This window comes from Pocillopora verrucosa, chromosome 8 (assembly GCF_036669915.1).
Source record: "Pocillopora verrucosa isolate sample1 chromosome 8, ASM3666991v2, whole genome shotgun sequence".
Lineage (NCBI taxonomy): Eukaryota > Metazoa > Cnidaria > Anthozoa > Scleractinia > Pocilloporidae > Pocillopora > Pocillopora verrucosa.
Window position 1 is genome coordinate 4,716,651 of NC_089319.1, and position 22,122 is coordinate 4,738,772.

Genomic DNA, 22,122 nt, shown 5'->3' on the forward strand with positions numbered 1-22,122 from the left:
GAGGTAATGAGAAGTAACAAATAAATTTGAAATAGAAACAGGTTTTTTTTTCGTATTGTTACTAATTTGAGAAAGTGAGAGGGGGTAGGGGTGGGGGGGGGGGCGCTTAACCAAGGGGGGGGAGCGCTTCATTGACATTTTTGGCCTAGGTGATTGTCGCTTATACGGAAAGGGCGCTTATTCAAGCTTGGGGGCTTATTTGAGAAAATACGGTATGTTTCCTGCTGGTTGGAAGTATTAGCATGAGTAAATGCAAGAACCATCATTTCTATTTCTATACGACCTATACTGTGCAAATTTCATTAAAAGTTTGTTTATTATTGATAGAAAGTCAAGGTGAAGCTGTACGACGGACGACAAGCCAAAGAGGTGTCGCACTTTACTCTAGCTCACCTTGACTGAAAAAGTCAAGCTAATATCTGTAATAAGTCTATCTTGGAAATGATTAGATGTGTTCAAGTGGTATATAAAATAGTATGAGTACTAAAATAACCTCCATTCAAGCCTTCAGACGTAACGGAAACTATTAGTTGCGTGGAGCAAAAGGTTTGGGTTTCCGCAATAGAAACTTGAGCTTGCTAATGCCACCTCTTGAAATTTTGTCGGCGTCATTTAGCGATAAAGTCGGCTTTCACATATCGGTGAATTCATTTTAGGTCACGAATGAACAAAGCTTGTCATTAATTTCCCTTCTATTCTGATGATTGTTGAGAAACCGAAGTCTGACTGAGCTACGCATCTTGCAGCCACCAAATAACCGGTTGAAAACGTAAACCCTTCGCGACCTCGAAGTAACTTGGCTAACGATCGAGAGAGAGATCCTCAAGTCATGCAATGAAGTAAGGGTATGTGGATTTTATTCCATATTGAGTTAAGTCTCAGTCTGAGCTTTTTGTTTGTGTCACTCTCATCTTATATTTAACACATTTGTAGCCACCTCGAATAAATCTGCTCCGTGCAGGGAAATATTTTAGCTCAATCAATGTCTGAAATCAAACATGGCCACCGTAATTTTGATTAACCATGAAACTACAAATAGATGTTCAATACTGTGAATACTGCACATACAATGGAACGATCGATCGGAATTGAACGAGTTTTGTCGAAATCCGAATGCCAATTCTCCGCTTTGAACCCGATTCTTTTATTTATTTCGTTTTTCGGTTTAAGAGTGAAGCTCAACATAGGCTATTTTCAATGTCATCTTATCTGTCTTAACTTTTACTTGGATTCAAAAAAGATCAAACCAAACACAAAAATCCACGTCATCAGTAATAACCACCTGAAGACGAAAGTAAATCGATACAATCAAATTTTCTTGGGGGCACCTTGAGATGTATATATGTGCTATTAACATGAGCAATTGATGGGAAATGAGTAAAAATATTTTCACTATTTCCGTTAGACTTCTAAGGAGAGGAGACCGATCTACTTCCACCTCACTCCCCTTACATACAAGAGACGTGCACTAAAATGGGTAACGAATTACTGTACACAACCTTTACTTCTGTTGTCACTCGATTCAGATCATATTGTGAGTTATTCGAGGCGTTAACTTCGCAAATTGTTAGTCGCTCCTGTTATCAAAGAGAGTCCCATTGTTTCACGGGTTCCTCAAGGTCCTCTTGACTTGTGCACGTGTCACTCAGTCTCGCGTGATGTGTGATTACTCAATGATGTTGATGATTACCCCTTTTCACAAATAAAAGATCATAATAATACAATGAACTCAGTTGAATATAAATGTCCGCGCTAATTATAAGATCTCTATCACTTATATGCAAGAAATTATGCATACGACTGAACTAAATTTGTCAGCAATAAATCTTACTGATCCTGACAAGTTCTGCACCAGAGATTATATCGACATGTGACATGCGAACAAGAATGAAAGAAAATACTGCTTCATAAGTTGTTTCTGGTGTGAAGCCAGGAGGTAGCGCTATATAGCATAACGGCACTCTGCACGGTTCTAGCTGTTGATTTATATGAGATTTGGTCCTTGCGATTACTGGCGCTGTAAATTTCTCTCACCAATTTCTCTCTCAATCAAAAAGTAAACGGGATTCGAAAAACGAAAAATGCGATCACGGGGGGGTAATTTCGTAGTGCGGTGAATAGGGGGTTATTTGGCACAATCGCGTTTAAATTTCGGTAGTTGGTCGCCATTCCTGTTTTTACATGTCTCAGCGTGCCTTTTAATTTTTTCTTGTTGATTCTAATCTTTATAAATTTTTATTCAGAAAGATATCAACTGAATATTGATGTAAAAAGTCAAGATTCAATTCTTTTATTAATTCTTGTTTTTTTATGGCTGACTTTTGTCATTGTTTCTTCTCTTGAACATTTGTAATATTGAGAGCATTTTTCATCGTCTTTTATGTTTTTTTTTTGTCCGATTTAGCTATTCTTTCTAGCAGGCCTTTTTATTTCCCATTTTTACATTGTTTTTTTGACGGATTGCAACGAACTTGTTATAGATTCTGCCGTATTTCTGAGCGTATTCTTCAATGTGGTAATTTTCAACATTTTCAAGACTCTTTTTATCACATGATAGAGCTGCAATAGTCAATTCGATTTTGGATTCTTGTTTTTATGTTTGTTTGACAAGTGCTATTTGGATCGTGTTTCGAGCTCTTCATAGGTTGAACTAAAATTAAAAGTAACTTTGTTTATCTTTCCATTTACAAGCAGCTGGCTATTATATTTACTGTTTGTTAATTCTAACAGAGGAGATTTTCTGTTGCAATGTTTGTTATTGAGCTCCTTAAAATTGTCATGGATGAAATAAAATTGCTTAATGCGAGAAAGTGTAGTATATAATTATTTTTTGTCAATACGATTAATATCATAGATAGTATAAGGTTCGTTCATGTTTGCTCCTTGGTATTTGAATACAGTTACACAGGAGCTGGGAATAAAATTTTCTGCAAATTCTTTGGCCTCAAAGTATTCATTATTCACCCTGAACTCATTATTGGATATGCCTCAAATAACAAACTCCATAGCTTTGGAGTGTTGAATTTATCCTTGTCTTTGATAATTTGTGTAGCAATAACAGGCATTCCAACACAGACATAAGATTTCTCGTATTTATCGTTGTATTTGAAATCTATCACAACATTCGTTGTTGACATTAATTCTTGTCGAGTTCAGGTAACATATCTTCTTGTAGTCTTTGTCGATTGGGTTAAAACATGTTGGTATCTTGTCGGTTTTCTAGAATTTATCTAACATCTCACGAGTCTCTTTAAAATAATTTATTATATCAAAAAGTGCTTTCAATATATTCAATAGTTTTTGTTTTGGGACACATCTCATGTACTGTGTTGAATTCCAAGTAGATGTAATGGATCTTACTACCTCCCTCAACAAGCTCATATTGGTTATACATATCCTGAATATCCTGTTGTTACACACTGTAAAAGCTTTGTATATAAATTTCATCCATTTATTTGGCACCATACTGAACTCTTCGATGAAAATGGTTTTGTCTTCAAAACTATTTAAATCTCTTCCTTTTCACTCACAAAAATAACTATCAAAAGTAAAACATATTTCGTTTGCATCTTTCTTTTTATAACCGTTGTTGATCAATCTTGCTTTGACATTTTCAATTCCTTCGACAGCCGAATGATAGAATCAATGAGTTTGATGACCCTCTTACCATTTTGTTGAGTTTGGTTGTTATGCCGCTGCCGGGCTGACCATTGGAAATGCATCCTTTACCAACCTTGGAGTTATAATCATATGTCATGTTTTCTCTGTAATTTTTTTAAAAAAAATATGACAATTCACTGTCTGTGACGTATGCTTTACCAATTTTCTTTGTGCTAAATGTGACATCATTTTTGTTTCTGAAATTCATTTTGGGGTTTGTAAAATACCATCTGTATTGTATCCGCACAACAGACTGTCGTCATTGTAACATGCTTCTATCAAATGCAAGCACCTCAAAATAGCTTCTGATACAACAAAACAATTAATTGTGATCGGAAAATATCCATTCTACTTTTTTGTTCTCTGATAAGAAAGTACCATTGTGATATTCAACAGCTACATTTCTTTTATTAGCCATTGCGCTCGTCCAGCAACACGTGGCAGTATGATATGATGTGCACGTAAAACCATGGTTGGTTACGCTGTATTTTCTTCCCAATTCTCCGATAAAACCGTTAGCTAATTTTTTGCCTTTGCTTTCGAGAAAATTATCAGAAACATACCTGACGAATTTTTTGAAAGTGTCTGGTTTCAATGCTAGTTTTGTCACAATTTTATATTTTATATCTTATATTCGATAATAGTATATTCAGATTGTTTGAAAGATAAGACACACGATTTGAACTGTAAAAACCTGTTTCGATTATCAATGGTGACTTACAATTGTCAAGAACGGTTTCATCGATATAAAACTCACCACAATATCGCAAATCATTTTTGCAGTTAAACGGTTCAATCACATCATGAATACTGTATAGTGAAATTGGTTGTTTGTTATTTAATATATATTTAATATATTTGGATGTAATTTTTAGGTGTCGATATTGACCACATTATCAAGAATATCATCTGTGGTAGACCACTGCAGTGCTCTTATATAAAAATCATCAAGTATTTGTCTTGTGTTTATATTGTATGAAGATTCAGGAAGATATCCACACATCTGTTTGAACAAAGATGTAGCCATTGACGAAAGACTTTGATTACTCTATTTGAAGTCATAGGTTTTGTATATATAAAAAAGTTGGTCGCAAATTGATTTTCTGATGTCATAGTTCCCATTCAATAAATACATATCGTCACTATGATCAATGAAACCATCTAAACGGCCGCTGTTATGCCAATGCCAATATTCAACATAAAAGCTAGATTTTAATATATGTAAGCTTCAATAGCTTCAGTCATTTTTGCTTCTTCTGGTAACATGATATAGTTTTCTTTAACTGTATTGATTATCTAATCGATAGTATTAAATTGATTGACATTTTCAAGCCGTCTTGACCATTTCAAATCAGCCATATGTTTTATCAGGTCATCACAACCTCCTTGATTGGCCTTTGCTCCTACGAGTTTTAGTCTCTCATCGGTTATCGGGAAGCAATGACGGTCTTTGACAAAGAATACCAAACTGACATCGTTTCTTGTTTTTGAATTTGTGAATGTTGTGAATTTCTTATACCTCCTGTCCAAAGCATGCACACTGACATTTCCATGACATTCTCTGGTTCATTCAATTCAGTAATTCTTTTGTACTTATCCTGAGGGGATTTGATACATAACTGTATATCTCATTCCCATGCTTCTCATAATGATATGTCTTAAACCCCCTTTGGGTTCTGACCTGTGACCACACATGGTCAATAACGCACGAATCTTTTCCACGCGATTTCATTGGTCTCTGTTGGCTCAACAGATAAGATTCTAATTTCAGAGAACCCATATCTTGATTGTTGAAATTTTTTCTTGTATGGAACAGTCCTACAGCCTAATTCTTATCACCTACTCACTAGACAAAAGTGTAAATTTTTGTTTCAGAAGTGAATGAATTTGTACATATCTTTGATGCCAAGCTCTGGTAAGTCTACTGTGAATGGACGGCATTTTTTCTGATTGATTGTGTTGTCTACTATTTTTTGAGAGATCACATTTTTGTACGGAATCATGAACTCATCCTGAGAATCTTCTGTGTCATTAGAGTTATTGACACTATAGAGTTACTGACAATTTTTACGTCTAAAATCATTGAGAGTTTTTTCTTGTCACCTTCCATGGTGTCCAATCGTTGTTAAAACAAAGTAAGAAACCATGTTTCCCTTTTAGTTCTCGATTTGGAAAGTCTCAATTTATCCAGTCTGAAAATATGTCATCATATTAATTTCTTTCATCAGATACATGGTGACATCATGATTTGCTTCAGTTAACATTTTGTTTTTCCTATTGATAAAATCTCTGTATTTCTCTATTTTGGGCTCCAATCTAGGAATCTTTTTCATCTCTTGTCAAATGGTTAACTGAAAATTTCATTTTGACAGTTTTGAGAGTTTTGGCTTTTGTGTGTCCTGTTTGTTTCCTTGGTTTGATTTTTTTTTGCCTTTTTTGTTATCTGTTTTTAAGTTTCGTAATCAGTTTAACCAACTCTTCTTGAGTCATATCTTTCAAATCTTTTTTAAATTCATATATAACCATAGTATACATAATGTTTTAAAACTTTTCAACACAATGCGTTTGACTAGGTTAAAATAACCAGTTTGTGGATAATTTAAAATTAAAAAGGTGTTTGACCTCCCAGCTGTTTTTGATGCATCTTGGTTTCAAGTGCATTCACTTGGTTTCAAGTACTGCTTCTTTTACTTGCTTTTACTACTGTCATTGTAATACTTGAGTGCTTTGTGTCACTATACTGTTTCAATATTCTAGGTAGTATGTCTAAATACTGTGTATCACCTTGGATTGTAAACTGTTTCCACATTCTCTCGTCAACCCATACATATTTTGTTTGTCTGCCTTCTTTAAAGAGGGTCTTGAATGCGTCAGTTACAATTTCACCTTTCCTATTGTTTAAAGGTTTTATCCATCCATATTTACTGAACTCATCAATAACCATAAGCAGATATTTATACCCTCATTCCATTCACTGAATTGTTGCATTTCAACAAGGTCTGTACTCCGTATTTCATCAACGTGATTCACAATAACACGCCGTCGAGTAAAATCCCTCTTTATGGGTCTGTGTAATTCCTCTACTGGTTGTTGTTGCCAACTTTTTTCTTTTCTCCACGGTTTTTTCCGTTTTTTGAAACACCTAAACCAAGTTTTTGTTTGTTATCAAACATATTTCTTGTCAACTAACGACCCCATTGTCGCTCTTTATAGGGTACATTATCTAAGGCTTTCACCATTTTTCTATCTGCTTTACTCTTACATTTTCTATCATCTTTACAAACGGCATAATCGACGTCATGTTGCATTGCTATAGCATCCGTTTCACCCGTCGGCTTCGTAGATTTCAAATATTTCGCTAGTGTTAGGATTATATCTCAACTGAGATTCTAGATCATTGTACGGACATTGGTATTTATGACCTGGTAATGTCCATCCACATTTTCGTTTTGGTAATCCCCTGATTGTTTTTTGAATATCTGGAGCACTCCTAAATGGGTATCTACATTTTGGTCTTCCAGCGTAACCCTTCTTTAAAGCTCATTTTTTCAGAATTTCTCGATATCCATTATTTTTGTATTTTTCATATTCTCTTTTATATTCAGCAACGGTTTTTTCGGCATCAAATCGACTCATCGTTGATCCAGAAAAAGTGTCTTTCAACATTGATAAGCCTTTGGGTATATCAAGTAATCTTTTAAAAGGGCTTGCTTGTTCCAGGAGTTTATCAATGAAACCATTTCCTCTTTAATATAATAGGTAAGGTGGATCGTTAACACCTAGAGGTGAATACATGCTCATTGGATACCATTTTGAAAAATCGCCCCCAGCTTGTGAGGGCTCTAGTTTCCTTGTTTGACAAGCTTGGTTTTAGTGGCACCATAAGCAGCACAGGTGCATTTTAACATCAATCTGTTGTTTTTGGTCTTCACATACCTTTCACTACCTGGAGCACAATCGTATCAGTTTGCTTTTTTTTCTCACACAATTAGATTTTGTCGTTACATAATATGATTACATATTTTCATCAAAATTCTTCATTACACTTTTATTCTCTTTGTTCAAAAAAAGGAATTCATATGAAATTTAGAGATCCTCGCAGCTAAGAACACTACTGAAACGAGAAGTTGGTAAAGTTGGCTTGTCAGCTCAGTTGGTAAAGCGCAGAGTTCATGGGTTCAAATCCCGTAAGGGCCTGAATTTTTCTCAGGTCCTATTTTCGACTACTCGTTTCAATAGTGTTCTTAGTTGCGAGGATCTCTTAATTTCGTTTCTTCACCGCAGTGCAAATATATGAATTTCAGGAATTCATACCTTCCTAATCTTTCGATTAATTTGGGATCGATCATATTTTCCTCTCGAACCAAATTACAGTGGTTTTTGGTTACAGGTGGGTAAAAAAATCATGTTACTGCAGTTCAATCTCTAATCTCTGGGGTACATCATCCTAAGCTTGACTGAGATAGATCGGTGAAATCTGATGATGCCTTCCATCTGTGAAATGATTGGCAACCTTGGATTGTATTTTTTTCTGGAGCATTGGCAAGATCATCGAAAACAACATCTTTTCTGTTTCTTTCGGGGCATTCCCTTGTGTCCACGATGTCATCTTGTCCTTTTATTTCCATAACATCATTGCCAACTTCGTCAGGTATACGGTCCACAATATTCATTCAGATCCTGAATTTTTTCTTGGTGTTGATTTGGTGTGTAAATATATATCTTGTTACAGTACACCAGTGATTTGCACAGCATATGCATGCACGATTGTGTTAGTCTTACCGCAAGTTGATTGGCCGTAAACTAACATGGGATATTCTTCATCCAAAAACTTGTCCAATCTTCTTTTTTTGTTTTCCTTTTTAACAATATTATAGTTTGGAATCTTCATAATACATAAGTACATTAAAATAATTGTCATTTTCTTCACATCTTTTGGAATAACTGACAATAAATACCTAATCATGTAATCTTATATATGGACATAAACAGACTTAGAAAGAAAGCTGAAAGGCATATGAAAGCTGATTCTCTGAGACATAAGATATCAAAACAAATAAAGGATTATCGTGAAAGACAAGTGATCCAATATGAAAGCAAAAAATCATTCAAACCAATTATGGACACACAAAAAGGGGTAAAGGAGACTTTTGATGAGGAACAGGATAAGCTAATTGAAAAACTGCAGGGAAACCAAGAAAATATCAATAATTCACTTGATGCACTTTCTGACGTAGTGCGTATCCACTTAGCATCCCATGCAAAATGAATTCAAGGCTAGATAACTTCTTATCGGTTCCAAACGTTTCCTAAGTATTTTCTTCAGTATCTTGATACGCTTCTTTATACGTGTTTTTGACGATGGTGAATTATTTGCATTTCAGGAAAAATGGCCTCAGCAGCGTTTCATGTAACTAAAGAAACAACTAATTACGCCCGGTTATGCAAACTTCTGGTGGATGTCGGTACACATATTCTGAAAGAGACATTTGAGAAAAAGCGTCCGCCAGGAAAACTGGAAATAGTTTTGTCAACTCCTCAAGTTCATGAATTGCTACAAGACCTCAGAAGAAGAAAAGTGCTGAATCCATCACAATGGGGAAAACTGTATCCTACCATAAAATCTTCAGTTTCATCTCAGCATTTTGATATCACTCTGCTGATGGTTTTGCTGAGACACATTTGTGGTCTTGTTCCTCCGGCTACTGGCTGGGATACACTTCCTCCTACAACAGACACAACCCCTGAGGCAGATATCGTTCGCATCAAGTGCTACAGAAACGCAGTTTACGGTCATGCCTGCGAGGCCTCAGTCAATGATGCAACATTCAATCAATACTGGAAAGACATCCAAGATGCATTGTTGAGACTGGGAGGAGCTGATTTCCAAAGTGCTATTGATGATCTGAAAAAGGAATGCATGGACCCTGAGTTCGAAGAACACTTCAAAGAGCTTCTCAAGCAGTCGGTGATGGATGAAGTCAGCATCAAAGAACGACTGGATGAAATTGGTAAAAGCCTGAATGAAGTCAAGGAAGCAGTCGTTCATACCAAAAAGAAAGCAGGAGACAAAGGTATTGTGTCTTAATGGTAAAATCTGTGCCACAGCCTTTTGATCTTTCTTGAGAAGACAAACTTGAAGAGGAAAATTGAAGGGCCTCTCATCACGTATTAAGCAATTTAACAATCAATTCATCATGAGTTAATATGCCAAGTTTCCAAACAAAGGCGCTGGTGGTAACACCGGTCAGTGGTGATAATTTTAGACATATCTCACCCAATACGCGTTACCACCAGCGCCTTTCTTTGGAAGCCTGGCATATTAACTCCGCCCACGCTCCTTTAAATCGTGATGATGGCGGCTCACTTCCTGACGCCTATTTACACCTCGTCAGAGAAAAGACAGCTGATTAGTGAGCGTATAAGAGGACCTCTTGTTGCAGCGTTTAGATCATCCCCGATGAAAGCACTAAACAGGAGTGTCCAAACGTTGGGTCTATGAATTGTAACTTATCGATTACATTCATTAAATCTTTGAACCAGAGTAGCATCTCACCATGTCTGATTGTCCACCTTGTTGCCATGTGAATTTTGATATAATTTATTTCTTATTATTTGCTCAAGGTAATCCCACGAAAATGGAGGGAAAAGAGGACATAAATATTCTGATACTGGGAGAAACTGGAGTTGGAAAGTCGACTTGGATCAATGCGATTTTCAATTATTTGAAGCATGGCTGTCTCCGAGCCGCCATCGATGCGAGTGAATTTACTTTTTTGATACCATTTAGGTAAAAATATGAACCTTTCGGTAGTTTAAACATTTTATTGAATTATTTAATAAGACGATGTATTTTCATGTATTGAAAGACGTTAGGCCCAAAAGTTAGCGAACTGGACTGCGGATCGAAAGGACCGAGTGGAGCTCTGGACGGGTAATTGCGTTCTTGGGAAAGGTACCTTACTCTCAGAGTATCTCCAACCAGGAGTATAAATTGGTACCCGTAGATTGATGCCATTGATTTTTTCCATCCATAAGGAGAAGTCACACTTTAAGTCCTTACCTACTCCGGCAGTTTAGATCACTTAATCGCACGAGTGCTGCATGACTTTACTGGTGTATTTTCTTACCTTCTTTACCTTTATTCGCCATTCCCTACCATAGATATAACTATAATTGTAGCCTCCTCAAGCTATAGTTTCCTTCCTTCAAAAATCAGCCCCTGTGTCTAAAGGGGTTAAAATTTGACACTGAGTCAATGGGTCATTATGTAAAGGCTATTTCGCAGAGAACTAGTCTCACTTGTTTGATAGAAACTTTCGAACTTTCGAACCATTGAAAGCTCTGGTTCTCTTCGCGTTCTTTCCCCCCCCCCCCCTCTCTCTCTCTCTGTCTCTCTCTCTTGTTCTCCTGTGACTATTGTGATTCACTGAAGTATGATATCTTATTTGTACAGTCTATGGGAAACCTTTAGTAGATTTCTTTCAAATTGAGGAGGTTGCTCATTCAACGAACATTTATCCACATGAAGTTTCCTTCACTCATGGTTACCTAGCGTGGAGCCCGTTCCTCAAAACTCTGTGGTGGACGACGGTCCCAAAAAACTTTTTGGCAGTTTACGGTTTACAGTTTACGGTCACGTTTACATTTTTGATCGATATGTTGATTTTTTTAAATTCAAAGAATTGGAATATTTGGAAGGAAAACAACTAGTATTTTTCACGAATTTGTACCCTACAATTGAATCTTAAAATACTGCTTCTGGCCGGTTAAGTATAGTTAGTTAAGACACAGTTGAGTTCCTGTCAAGAAAATTCAAACTTCTGTCCTTATAAGACAGCCTGTAGAGACTTATTGTAGTACATTAAATCAAAATATATTATGGTGACAGTAAAATGAAATATTTATCCCAGGTTTGCTCATACGAGTGAAGAAGGGGACGAGACGGAAGTTTTCTTTGGTTCTGATGCAAATGAACATTTCGCCACCAATCAGTCTGCTACGCAGTCCCCTCGGGAGTATATGTTTGAGACAAAGGACGCCAAGTTCAAACTTATAGACACTCCAGGCATTGGGGACTGTCGAGGAATTAACAAAGACAAACAACACTTTGAAGAAATTATGGCCTTTCTCAGCATCTACGGCAAGATCCATGCTGTGGTTGTGCTTCTCAAGCCAAACAATCCCAGGTTGTCTGTGGCTTTCAAATTTTGTGTTTTGGAGCTGCTTAAGCACCTTCACAAGTCACTGCAATCCAACATCATATTTGCGTTTACTAACTCCAGGGGAACGTTTTACCAGCCAGGAGACACCCTGCCAGTTCTCAAGAAACTCCTAGAGAAAAACAACCTTAACATTGATGTTTCGCCTTCCAACTATTTTTGTTTCGACAACGAATCTTTCAGGTATTTATCTTTCCAAGGTCTAAACTTTATTCCAGAGAACACAGATTTTGATTAACCAAGTCGTGAAGTGGGGAGGTAAATATCTTCCCCATGCCACCGACACTGAGGTGGACAGTTGTTTTAGGATATGCTAAGACAGTATGATAATATAGTACAAGGATATGACTTAAACTCATTTATTATTGTAACGATTAGAATATTTTAGGGAACAACTCCTGCGCGCGTTGCTCGGAGTTGACTAGCAAAGAATAACCGGCGTTGAGTAGCCAATCAGAGCGCGCCTTCATCGCTATCTACTGTTTTACTCAATACGAAATAGATATCTCTATTGGTATATTATTTTATATTTATGTATGTTGAAACGCTTTGTCATCGACAGATTTCTTGCCTGCCACAGGAAGGGAATTAAATTTACTCCGGATAGGGTTGGCATCTACCAAGAGAGTTGGGACAAGTCGTACAAAAATACGACCAAGCTCCTTGAGAAAGTGATGGAAATGAAGCCACATGAGACGAAGGAGACTTTGAGCTTGAACAATGCTAGAGAATATGCATTGGCCTTAGCCAAACCTATGGCAGAAGTTGTCGAACTAATTAATATCAACTTGAAGAAGATTAAAGCGGAAAAAGAGAAGTGCAAAGCTTACGACAGCGACATCGAAAGTTTTCGAGCTCAGTTAAATTTCAAAGGGTTCGATCTCACTTTAATGAAGCTAAAACGCCCCATAACTGTCTGTGCTGGTAAAGGATGTAAGACGAATGTGAATGTTGGTGAAGATCGTGTGAGGCATACTGTCTATAATAGGATCTGCCATGATCCTTGCTACCTTTCGGGAGTGCCCTATGAGACTACCGACAACGAGAAACTTCGTGATTGTAAAGCAATGAAAAAGGATGGTTTTTGCAGTAAATGTCCTCACAGCTACAAAGCCCACATGCATATCACCTACAAAACTACCCTCGTAGAGAAGGAATTCTTTTCTAAGGAAACACACAAGATTATTTTGAAGAAAAAAGGTATGAAGTCCCAGAAAGAAGAGTTCATTCGTCTATTGAAAGCGCAAATTGATGAATTAGAGAAAGAAAAGAAATATATCTATGAAACCGCATGCTTTTTCGCCATCTTTCTCAAAAACAACGCCATGATCCCTTACAACGACGCCTTTGGCGAATACATCGACATGCTAATCCAAGATGAGGAAGATAAGGAGAAGGAGAACAGGGACTCCAAGAAAATCAAACAGTTAGTGAAGGAAAAACAGGCTTATGAGGAGACGAAAAAACTTCTCATCGAAACGATGGCATCGAGCTCTGACGGAGAGTTGGGAAATTCACGCATAGAGGAAAGCTACAATAGAAAAGAAAAGCTCTGTTCTTTGAAGCACAATGGAAATATGCTGAAAGAGGCTCTAGGTATGATACTTCTTGCGTAGAATAACAAGTTATTACATTAATGAAGTTTTCAGGGAAAGAGAAATGTTACTCATCTCTGAACAAAGTGAAAGGGGAACCCAAAATAGAAGTTCACCCCTCTCGGGTTCGAATAAAAAACAGCTTCGACCCTCTACAAAATATGAATACTTAACTTAGAAGTTTTATTTATGACAAGAAGTAATACATAAAATATCTGCCGCCTCTAATGACAAGTGTTTATTTTGTCTGTTTTAGATGGCGTCATGTCTACAACACACAATATGTTCAGAGAAAGAAGGTATGGCAAAATCATTATCACTCCTTTTTTAGCATGCTGCATCGGGACATTACCATGTACATTGATGAAATAGAAAGACAAACTAGGGTAGAGGTTATTACACATAAACAGACATCGTCATACAGTCAGTTAGACGGAGAGACATTTTAACAATTTTTCACATGTGGAAAATATGGGCGCTACGAATATTTACATCCTCGAAGGCCTAAGACCTCCCTGTACCACCCGTTCACATCATACCACAACTCATCATTCATCGCATGAGGGGGTGGGGATGGACGATTTTGGGGGAAGCATACGGTTCTCAGGGGGAACGGAGGGGGGATCAGTCGTCACCAAGAGAGCATATATGGGAGACTGCAGAAAACTGACTGCCAATTAACTGCAAATGAGGGAAGGGGGGGTAGGGTCATAAGCATGTTACATAGGGTAGGGGGGTGGGTAACACGTAAGTTTTACTTTTACACAACCCCCCAGTGGATACATAATGATCAGTCTCTGATATCAGATTTTGTGTCGGGAAGGGGGGTTTGGATCATAAGAATGTTACATAGGCCTGGGGGGGGGGGGTGGGTGGCAAATGAGTTTTATTGTGACACAACCCTCCAGGGGATAAATAGCCCTCCAAGGGATATTAGCATTGTTTTAAAGCGGGTAGTCGTCTCAGGATTGCTATTTAGTGGGCCCTCTTCGTAATCCTAATGTGTAAACCAAATCTGTTTGTTTATTATTTAGAGTCAGCGTCTGCAACAAAGGGAAACCTCTCTGGTGAACTCCGTCAGCGGCAACCTCTGAATCTCCTTTAGCTGGGAGGGAAAGATTAACGAACGTTTGAATGGTCAATAATTTGTGCCCATAAGTAGATATTTTTGAGATATTTCATTAACAACATAACTCTCTGTGCCTATAGTGGGTGGCTGACTTGGTATGTCTTCGACAATTGCGCACTATAGTTAATACATTTGCTGTTTGTGATATTTACATTTGTGACTTTTTAAAAGTCGATCAGTCAGGAAAAAAGGAAAAGCCTATGTTTCCTAATATCAAAGATACTAGGTAGAAATCTATTTCCATGTTGCTTTTCTAAATTAAGCAATACATGCTTTGAAGCAAGACTTTGCAATCAAAGCAATCAAGTAGAGAACGCGATATTTTGCCGCAGAGTTTAGCTGTTCTCAGAGGTGAACATTTTGCCAATAGACAAGCTTGAAGAAAACTATGGTAATGGAATATTCCGAGTGTGATCGAATCTGTTAATAGGGAAATAAGAGATTTTTCGTAAGGGGAAAGAGTGATGACCGTTAGACTTTCTATTGTAGCTTCGGGCTCACCGAAAGGCCTTGGTTAGCCCTGTGGGTTTCCGTTTTTTAACTCTACACAGAACAATCAAGTAGCTTGTTTGATATCCTGCTCTTAAGGCACATAATCAATTAAGTTTGGCTGAGTTGTTTTTAATTCCGCACCTTCGTATTGATCACTCAACAAAAAGAAGACAAAGATCAAAAAGAGGCTGGCGCATATTTTTATGTTAGGGAAGAACCTTTGTCTTTAGATTTCGATCAGATATATAGATGCTTTGGTTCCTCGAGTGTTTTCCTTTGCAAATTACAGTAGTTTTGTTGAAAGTAAGGTTTTTGTCTTGCAGACGATCAGTTAGCTTTTGTTCTTTTTGGCTAAAATAAGGGCGTCATCATTTACTAGTATAGGATTTTATCAGCATTGAGTGAGTTTCGGAGTGTTGTGTTATTCGCAAGAAATTACCACGAGTTAAATCATTTTATACGAGACAATGACTTACCTTAGTTAGGCCTAGCTTAAACTTCATATTTTTGAGGTCTCAGTTTACGGCCTTCAACAGTTATACAACGATAAGATGTTAAGGGAATAAAGAGGTGTGTTTTATGTCTGACTTTTATTTAAAGGGGAGCCCATAAAATAGAACTTAAGTCGAGACCAGCCTCCACACTTCTTGAAAATCGTGAGTCGAACGCCGCTACATAAAGGTATTACGTGAGATGCGACCTTATAAATTGTTATTAGTTCAAATGAAACAGCTCGAGGCTGGGACCAAATTCGATTACCAGCCCCTGTTCAAGCAATGAGCCTGCTCTACTCCTTCTGAGTCAGTAATGCTTGCTAAGCAAGTCTCTACAACCCCCTTGCGTTACGAATGTGTCAAATCATTGTTGCTTTGGAACGTTAAGGCAACCAAAAATTGAATGGCAAACGCTTGTTGGAGGTATTTCGTCAGCAGCGAAAGCATGTTACAAATCATGTCAAGCAAGGCTGTGTACATAGGCCCCAAGGATCCCAAGGGTCTAAAATAAGTCGTAAGATTTTTTATTTTATACATACTGTGATCTTCAGAGTGAAGTACCTTCGTTACGTTAAATTGAAATGTGAAAAGATATCAGTACGTATGAAATGAAAACATTATACCATGGAAAATGCGCACGAAAGATTTTAAATTCATGAGTTGCGATGCACTCGTTTGCTGCGGTCATTCCTTCGTTGTTTTGATGCATCGCAACTCGTGCATAAAAATCGTTCGTGCGCACTTTCCGTGGAATGATCTCTTTATACCGCGGTATCTACGACACAACATCATTTCTCTCGATGGAAACTCTCACCGTTTTGTTTCTAATCGTCTTCGCTTTTGTCGATCCCCCGGTTGGTAAAGTACCACCTAATCACAAATCTTTTGCAGAAACGTCATACAAGGTGTTACGTCGTGACTGTTTAACTCAACCTTTTAGCTTCCAGTCCTCCATTAGCTTTCTGATTTTGGTACCCAGTCTGGCTCAGCAAGCTTCAATGTTTTTAATGATTTTGAATGGTTCACGTCGGCATCCATAGATCGATGGCAAAATTTCCTGTCAAATTGTACGTTAACGACCTCTCTCGAGGTATGGCGAGACAGCTGTCACCTTTCATACTTGGTAAGTTAGATAACAATAGAAGCCTGCTTATTTTGATATGCAAGAAATATCCCAGCTGAAATAATTTTTTTAATTTTGGGTTTCGTATTTACACTGTGACGCAGCAAAGATGCGATGGTTAAACACATAATCCTTCGGAATAAAAGCCCAAAGTTACTAAGCTTTAAAATTCAAGGAATTTTAAATAGCCGTCAGGTCTGTTTATTTAGTATGTAGATGTGATACCGAGCTAGCTTATTACATCTTAGTCTAACATCTACATATACATTTGTTAAGGTGGTGAAATCTGTACAGACATCACACCAACTATCAGTTATTTTTTCTGCACTTGTATCCATAGGCAAGCAAATCGATGGAATTTGGTATGTGCTTATTTTTTTCTGAATAGAGTATTGGGTGATTTTTTTTCCATTCCTGGCCTACAATATACTTAAGATTTTATCTGATCTGTGTGCACTGTTAATTATTCGCATCGGTGATATAATTTTGATTTATAATTTTCAGTTTACCTTCGCCCATGACCAAACTATTCGTGGAAGGTTTTAAATGGCTGTGAACAAAGAGCATTGCTTTGTTTGAAATGTTTGATCAGAATCAATCATTTTAAGCCTTGCATACACTGTATAATTACCTTCTCCAATTTAGTCCAAAATTATCACTAAGATTTGAACACGAATTCTCTTAACATTTAGCAGTAAATTAATTTTGGCTGTTCCTGAGAATTTGTTACAAATCAGGCCAATATGTTGATAATTGGAGAGATTGCTTCTGAGTGACCTCAGAGCCTCAGGAAAGATATGACTTGCAGTAATTTCGTTGCTTGTACTCAGTCTCAATTTTACAATTAATTGCAAGTGATCACATGTATGTATTTTTTTGTTTGTAAATTAAATTTACTTTTCGTTTGATTCAGGACCGGGAATATATATAACGGTGTAATATGTGACTAACACAGTCTATATACTGTAAGATTTTACGCCACTAACTCAATCGGTAGATTAATTATAATAAATTAATACATAATGAAATTATATTACTGGCGTAAAATTTACCATTATAATAATGCGATCCAGTTTCATGCTTTGAAAGGCGTTAGGCCCAACGGTTAGCGAACTGAACTGCGGATCGAAAGGACCGAGTGGAGCCCTGGGTGGGTTATTGCATTCTTGGGAAAGGCACGTCACTCTTAGAGTATCTTTCTCCACCCAGGAGAATGAATTGGTACCCGTAAAGTGATGCCATGGATTTGCATCCTATCCATATGGAGAAGCAACACTCTTGAGTCTTACCTGCTTCGGTGGTTTAGGTCACTTAATCGCACGAGTGCTGCATGGTTTTACCAGTGTATTTTCTTTACCTTCTTAACCTTTCTTCGCGATTCTTTTCCAAAGACATACTTATAATTGTAGAGACGAGGGCTATTTAGGAGAGAACTTGTCTCAGTTTTTTTATCAAAACTTTCAAACTATTGTTGCAGCACTACTTTTCTTCGCGTTTTCCACCCGCTTTCTCTCTCTTGCTCCTCCTGTGACTATTGCGATTCACTGAAGTACGTTATCTCATTTGTGTAGTCTATCGGAGACCTGTGTTAGATTTCTTTCAAATTGAGGAGGTTGCTCATTCAACGAACATTTATCGACATGGCGTTTCCTCCACTCTCGGATATCTAGCGAGGAGCTCGTTCCTGAAAATCCCTGGGGGACGACGGCACCAAAAACTGTTTAACAGCTATTCATGTCTACGTTTTTTATCGATATGTTGAGTTTTTGAAATACAAAGAATTGAAATATTTGAGTGCAATTATTTTAATTGCACTATTTTGCTGTTTCGAAAATGAATTTTAAAAAAGTTGTTTTTTATGTAGGAATTTCACCAGTATCTTTAGAATAAACAGAACATTACATGGCCGCTTGGGGATACGAATTTTATCTTCTCGTGCTGAAAGTATCTCTCACTCGTTCGCTCCGCTCAATCGTGAGAGCTACTTTCAGCACGAGACGATAAAATTGGTATCCCCAAGCGGGCATGTAATGTCCTCTATATCTTCTCTTAAATATCTAAGCCCTGCGTCCAACTTACAAAACATCAGCGCCAATCATTACATGTTAAAACATGGAATGATATGTATCTACTCCATATTTAAGGCAAACCCCTCCTCTTATATAATGCTTTCAACCAAGAATGCTGTTAGATTCTCTAAACCATTTTGCTGTTTACTTCTTCTCTCAGGTAGCTCACATCCCCTTGTTTCCACCATTGAAGTAGAACTCGGCGAGCTACTCAAGCAACTTCAGAAATGGAGGAAGGAAGGTGAATAAATAATACACATTTAGAGAGAAAATAATCTAAGTTGAATGGTATTAAAATACTTCCAGTTCCCTGTAGAATTACATTACCGCTCGCGTATACGTTAACCGAAAAAGAGAAAAATAAAACGCATGCAATTGCGAATAAAAAAAATGTGCGCGTCAAAAAGTCGTACGTGCGCGCATAAGCTTGATACGTCTGCCTCAGTGGTATATACGAAGTGGTCCTTTTGTTTTTCTTTTGTTGGCGGTTTACCGTTTAAAGAATAGACTACGATGTAATAACACTAAAATACAACACGGCTACCAACGACAAGCAAACTTGTTCGTTTCAATCACCGTTCTAACCGACCTCCCCGATATGCCGTTGCAAACTACTGCGACTTCGTAATCGGAATATATAAATAATTTATCATTTTCCAACGGAATTTTTTTTTATCAAAATAGCTATTTGTCACTCGGTTAAAAAAAAAAAAAACCATCCGTCACAACGGCTTGGGAATTCAAAATAAATTTACTCTCAGTGTATCGTAATTAGAAGCAGTAGAAGAATCGGCTAAGGCGTCCGTTTGTAACCAGTTGTCGCATTCTTAATGCAAACCCACGCGCGAATGTTTATTTCATAGCTTTATCATCGGTGAACATGCTGTTCTCGAAAACCGGTTCGTTCATCGCGCCATTTATTCAAAAACTAACAAGTTCCACTAACTTATTTTAATGGCGTTGTTTAATGGTGTTGTTGAAAAAAAATCAATCGTTAACCAAAACAAAACTAATTGATTAGATGAGAAAAATATTACAGTGAATTTTATGGGAAATATTAAAGGAAAAAGAATTGTAGGAAAAAGAACTGTAGGGCTGATTTAGACAACCAAAAAAAAGTATTTTAAGCTTTCTGAATGACTAATAAAAAAATATAAAATTTAATATAATTAATACATTAATATAATAAATAGATCCTTAAAACATTGTCAAAAGTTACATATTTCGGCAAAACGATACAGTTGCTTTACTTCAGTCGACGGCCTAAAGGTCTAACTATGAATGAAGCGCTGACAACTAGACTTTACTTATTACAGAATACAAGGAAATTTAGATCTTGTCATGAGCTGTCATAAAAACTTACGATAAAATTACGTGTCATGCACCGTCAATAAATGATTCGAAAAACGGGAACATCGGAGTATTTTTCTTTTTTCCTTTTATTCGGGGTTTTTATTGAATGAGGGCGACAGTTCTTTTTCCTTTAATATTTCCCATTAAATTGACTGCAATATTTTTCTTATCATTGTTTTTTTGGTTAATGATTAACTTTTTCCCACTTTTTCACTCGTGGTCACTCGTGCGTACTTTTAGACATGATCGTCAAAGTTGCAATTGTTTATTGTATAGTAAATGGTTTGAACCCGGGGGTAACATGCAATAGTGTAGTTTGATCGTCCGGGTGAGTGTAGTCCTGAGAAGGTTGGTGTAGTCCTGGTCGGTTTGGAACCGTTAGTGAAGTTAGGTCGTTCTGTTCGGTTCGTTTGTAATGCTAATGTCGTGGATGAGTTGTTTGTATGGTGCCGGTAGTGGTTGACACCTGTTGAGGGAAGTCTGTTCCAAGTTAGTAAACCAGCTTTCCAGGGTCAGTCGTTGAAATTAGTTGGTACTGTAGGTTAGGCATTGCGCAGAGTCCCAGTCAGTAGTGTGGTTCGTAAGTCGGTGATGTTCAGCAATGTGATTAATGACATCGCCTTTCCTCGTCTCTCGTTTGTGTTCAGTCGGTCTAGTTGCGAGGTTTCTGCCAGTCTCATCAATGTAGGAGGTGTGGCAGTCGGAGCAATTGATCTTATATACTGCTCCTTATCTGTTCCTCGGTTCGTCTCTGTCTTTGATGTTAGTCAGTAACTGACGTAGTGTGGTAATAGGTTTGTGAGCGACGCGGATATTGAATGTTTGTAGGATGCGTGAGATGTTCTCAGATATGCCCTTTATGTATGGTATAGTGGCTGTGGTCGTATGAGTTGCGTTGCCGTTAGCTTCGGTAGTAGTAGTAGGTCTGTGAGTGTTACGTTGGATAAAGTCTTCGTTGTAGTTGTTCTTTGAAAAAACACGGTTCAGGTACTTGTTCTCGTCGGATAAGCTGTCTGTCGTATTACATACTAATTGCGCTCGTCGGGTAAGAGTCCTGATAGTAGTGGCTTTGTGTGATGTCGGGTGTAGGATGACTCGTCCAGTAATCTGTCAGTATGTGTCGGTTTCCTGTAAACTGTTGTCCGTAATGAATTGCCGTCACGGCTTACCAAGCAGTCTAGAAAAGGTAGTTTACCATTTTCTTCGACCTCTCTAGTAAACTGTATGTCAGTGTTTTGTTCGTTAAGGTGGTGGTGGAATGCGTCGATTTCGTCGTGTCGTACGGCCGTGAAAGTATCGTCAACGTAGCGTAACCAAAGTGGTATCGTCTGTCGGCAAGTCGAAAGGGCGCTTTCCTCGATGTTCTGCATCACAATTTCTGCTACAACAACAGAAACTGGAGTCCCCATTGCTGTACCGTGTAACTGTTTGTAGTGTTTGCCGTTGTACTGAAAGTAAGTTGATGTCAGGCAAAGGTTTAGTAAGTCCATAATGTCCTCTGTCGGTAACGGTGGAGGGTCGGTAGATTGTAGGATAGCAGTCTCAGTATATTGTAGTGCCAGTTGAAGTGGAATACTTGTAAAAAGCGATTTCACATCAAACGACACTAGTTTGTAGTCGTCAGGTATCTGTACAGTCTTAGTGGCGTTAATGAAGTCCTCGGTGGATTGTAGTTTTCGTCTGGATTTGTCGGTGAGCGGTTGTAGTATTGTCGTTAGGTACTTGGACAGTTGGTATGTCGGAGAACCACAGAAGGAAACAATAGGTCGCATTGGGAAACCAGGTTTGTGTAGTTTCGGCAGACCATAAAGTTTCGGTGGCTGTGGTACTGAGCACCTTAGTCGGTAGTAGCGCCATTCCGCCGTTCGGCCGTTCCGGCTTTTAGGGTTGCCCTAAATTGGGAAGCAATATTAGTGAGTATTCGCTTCGTTACTCGCTTAATTATACCCGTGTTTCGATGCCTTTTGTAAGTGACATTTTCCTTC

At 37.8% G+C, this 22,122-nt stretch overlaps 2 protein-coding genes across 4 annotated transcripts; one reads left to right on the forward strand and one right to left on the reverse strand.

Annotated features, from left to right (window-relative positions):
• Positions 1-598: 598 nt before the first annotated feature.
• On the forward strand, positions 599-15,678 carry LOC131790793 (uncharacterized). 3 transcript variants are annotated; one of them, XM_066170862.1, is made up of 7 exons: positions 599-845; positions 9,045-9,734; positions 10,285-10,450; positions 11,574-12,065; positions 12,445-13,478; positions 13,734-13,776; positions 14,512-15,678. In XM_066170862.1, the coding sequence occupies exons 2-7, from the start codon at positions 9,050-9,052 to the stop codon at positions 14,546-14,548; spliced, it is 2,457 nt and encodes an 818-aa protein (XP_066026959.1). In that variant the 5' UTR covers positions 599-845; positions 9,045-9,049; the 3' UTR covers positions 14,549-15,678. The 3 variants fall into 3 exon arrangements, with proteins under 3 accessions (XP_066026959.1, XP_066026960.1, XP_066026958.1); XM_066170863.1 differs by having other exon boundaries at positions 599-839; XM_066170861.1 differs by lacking the exon at positions 599-845 and adding an exon at positions 5,548-5,575.
• Positions 15,679-21,165: 5,487 nt separating this feature from the next.
• On the reverse strand, positions 21,166-21,909 carry LOC136282877 (uncharacterized). The gene has a single exon (XM_066170832.1). The coding sequence runs from the start codon at positions 21,907-21,909 to the stop codon at positions 21,166-21,168; it is 744 nt and encodes a 247-aa protein (XP_066026929.1).
• Between the last annotated feature and the right edge of the window lie 213 nt (positions 21,910-22,122).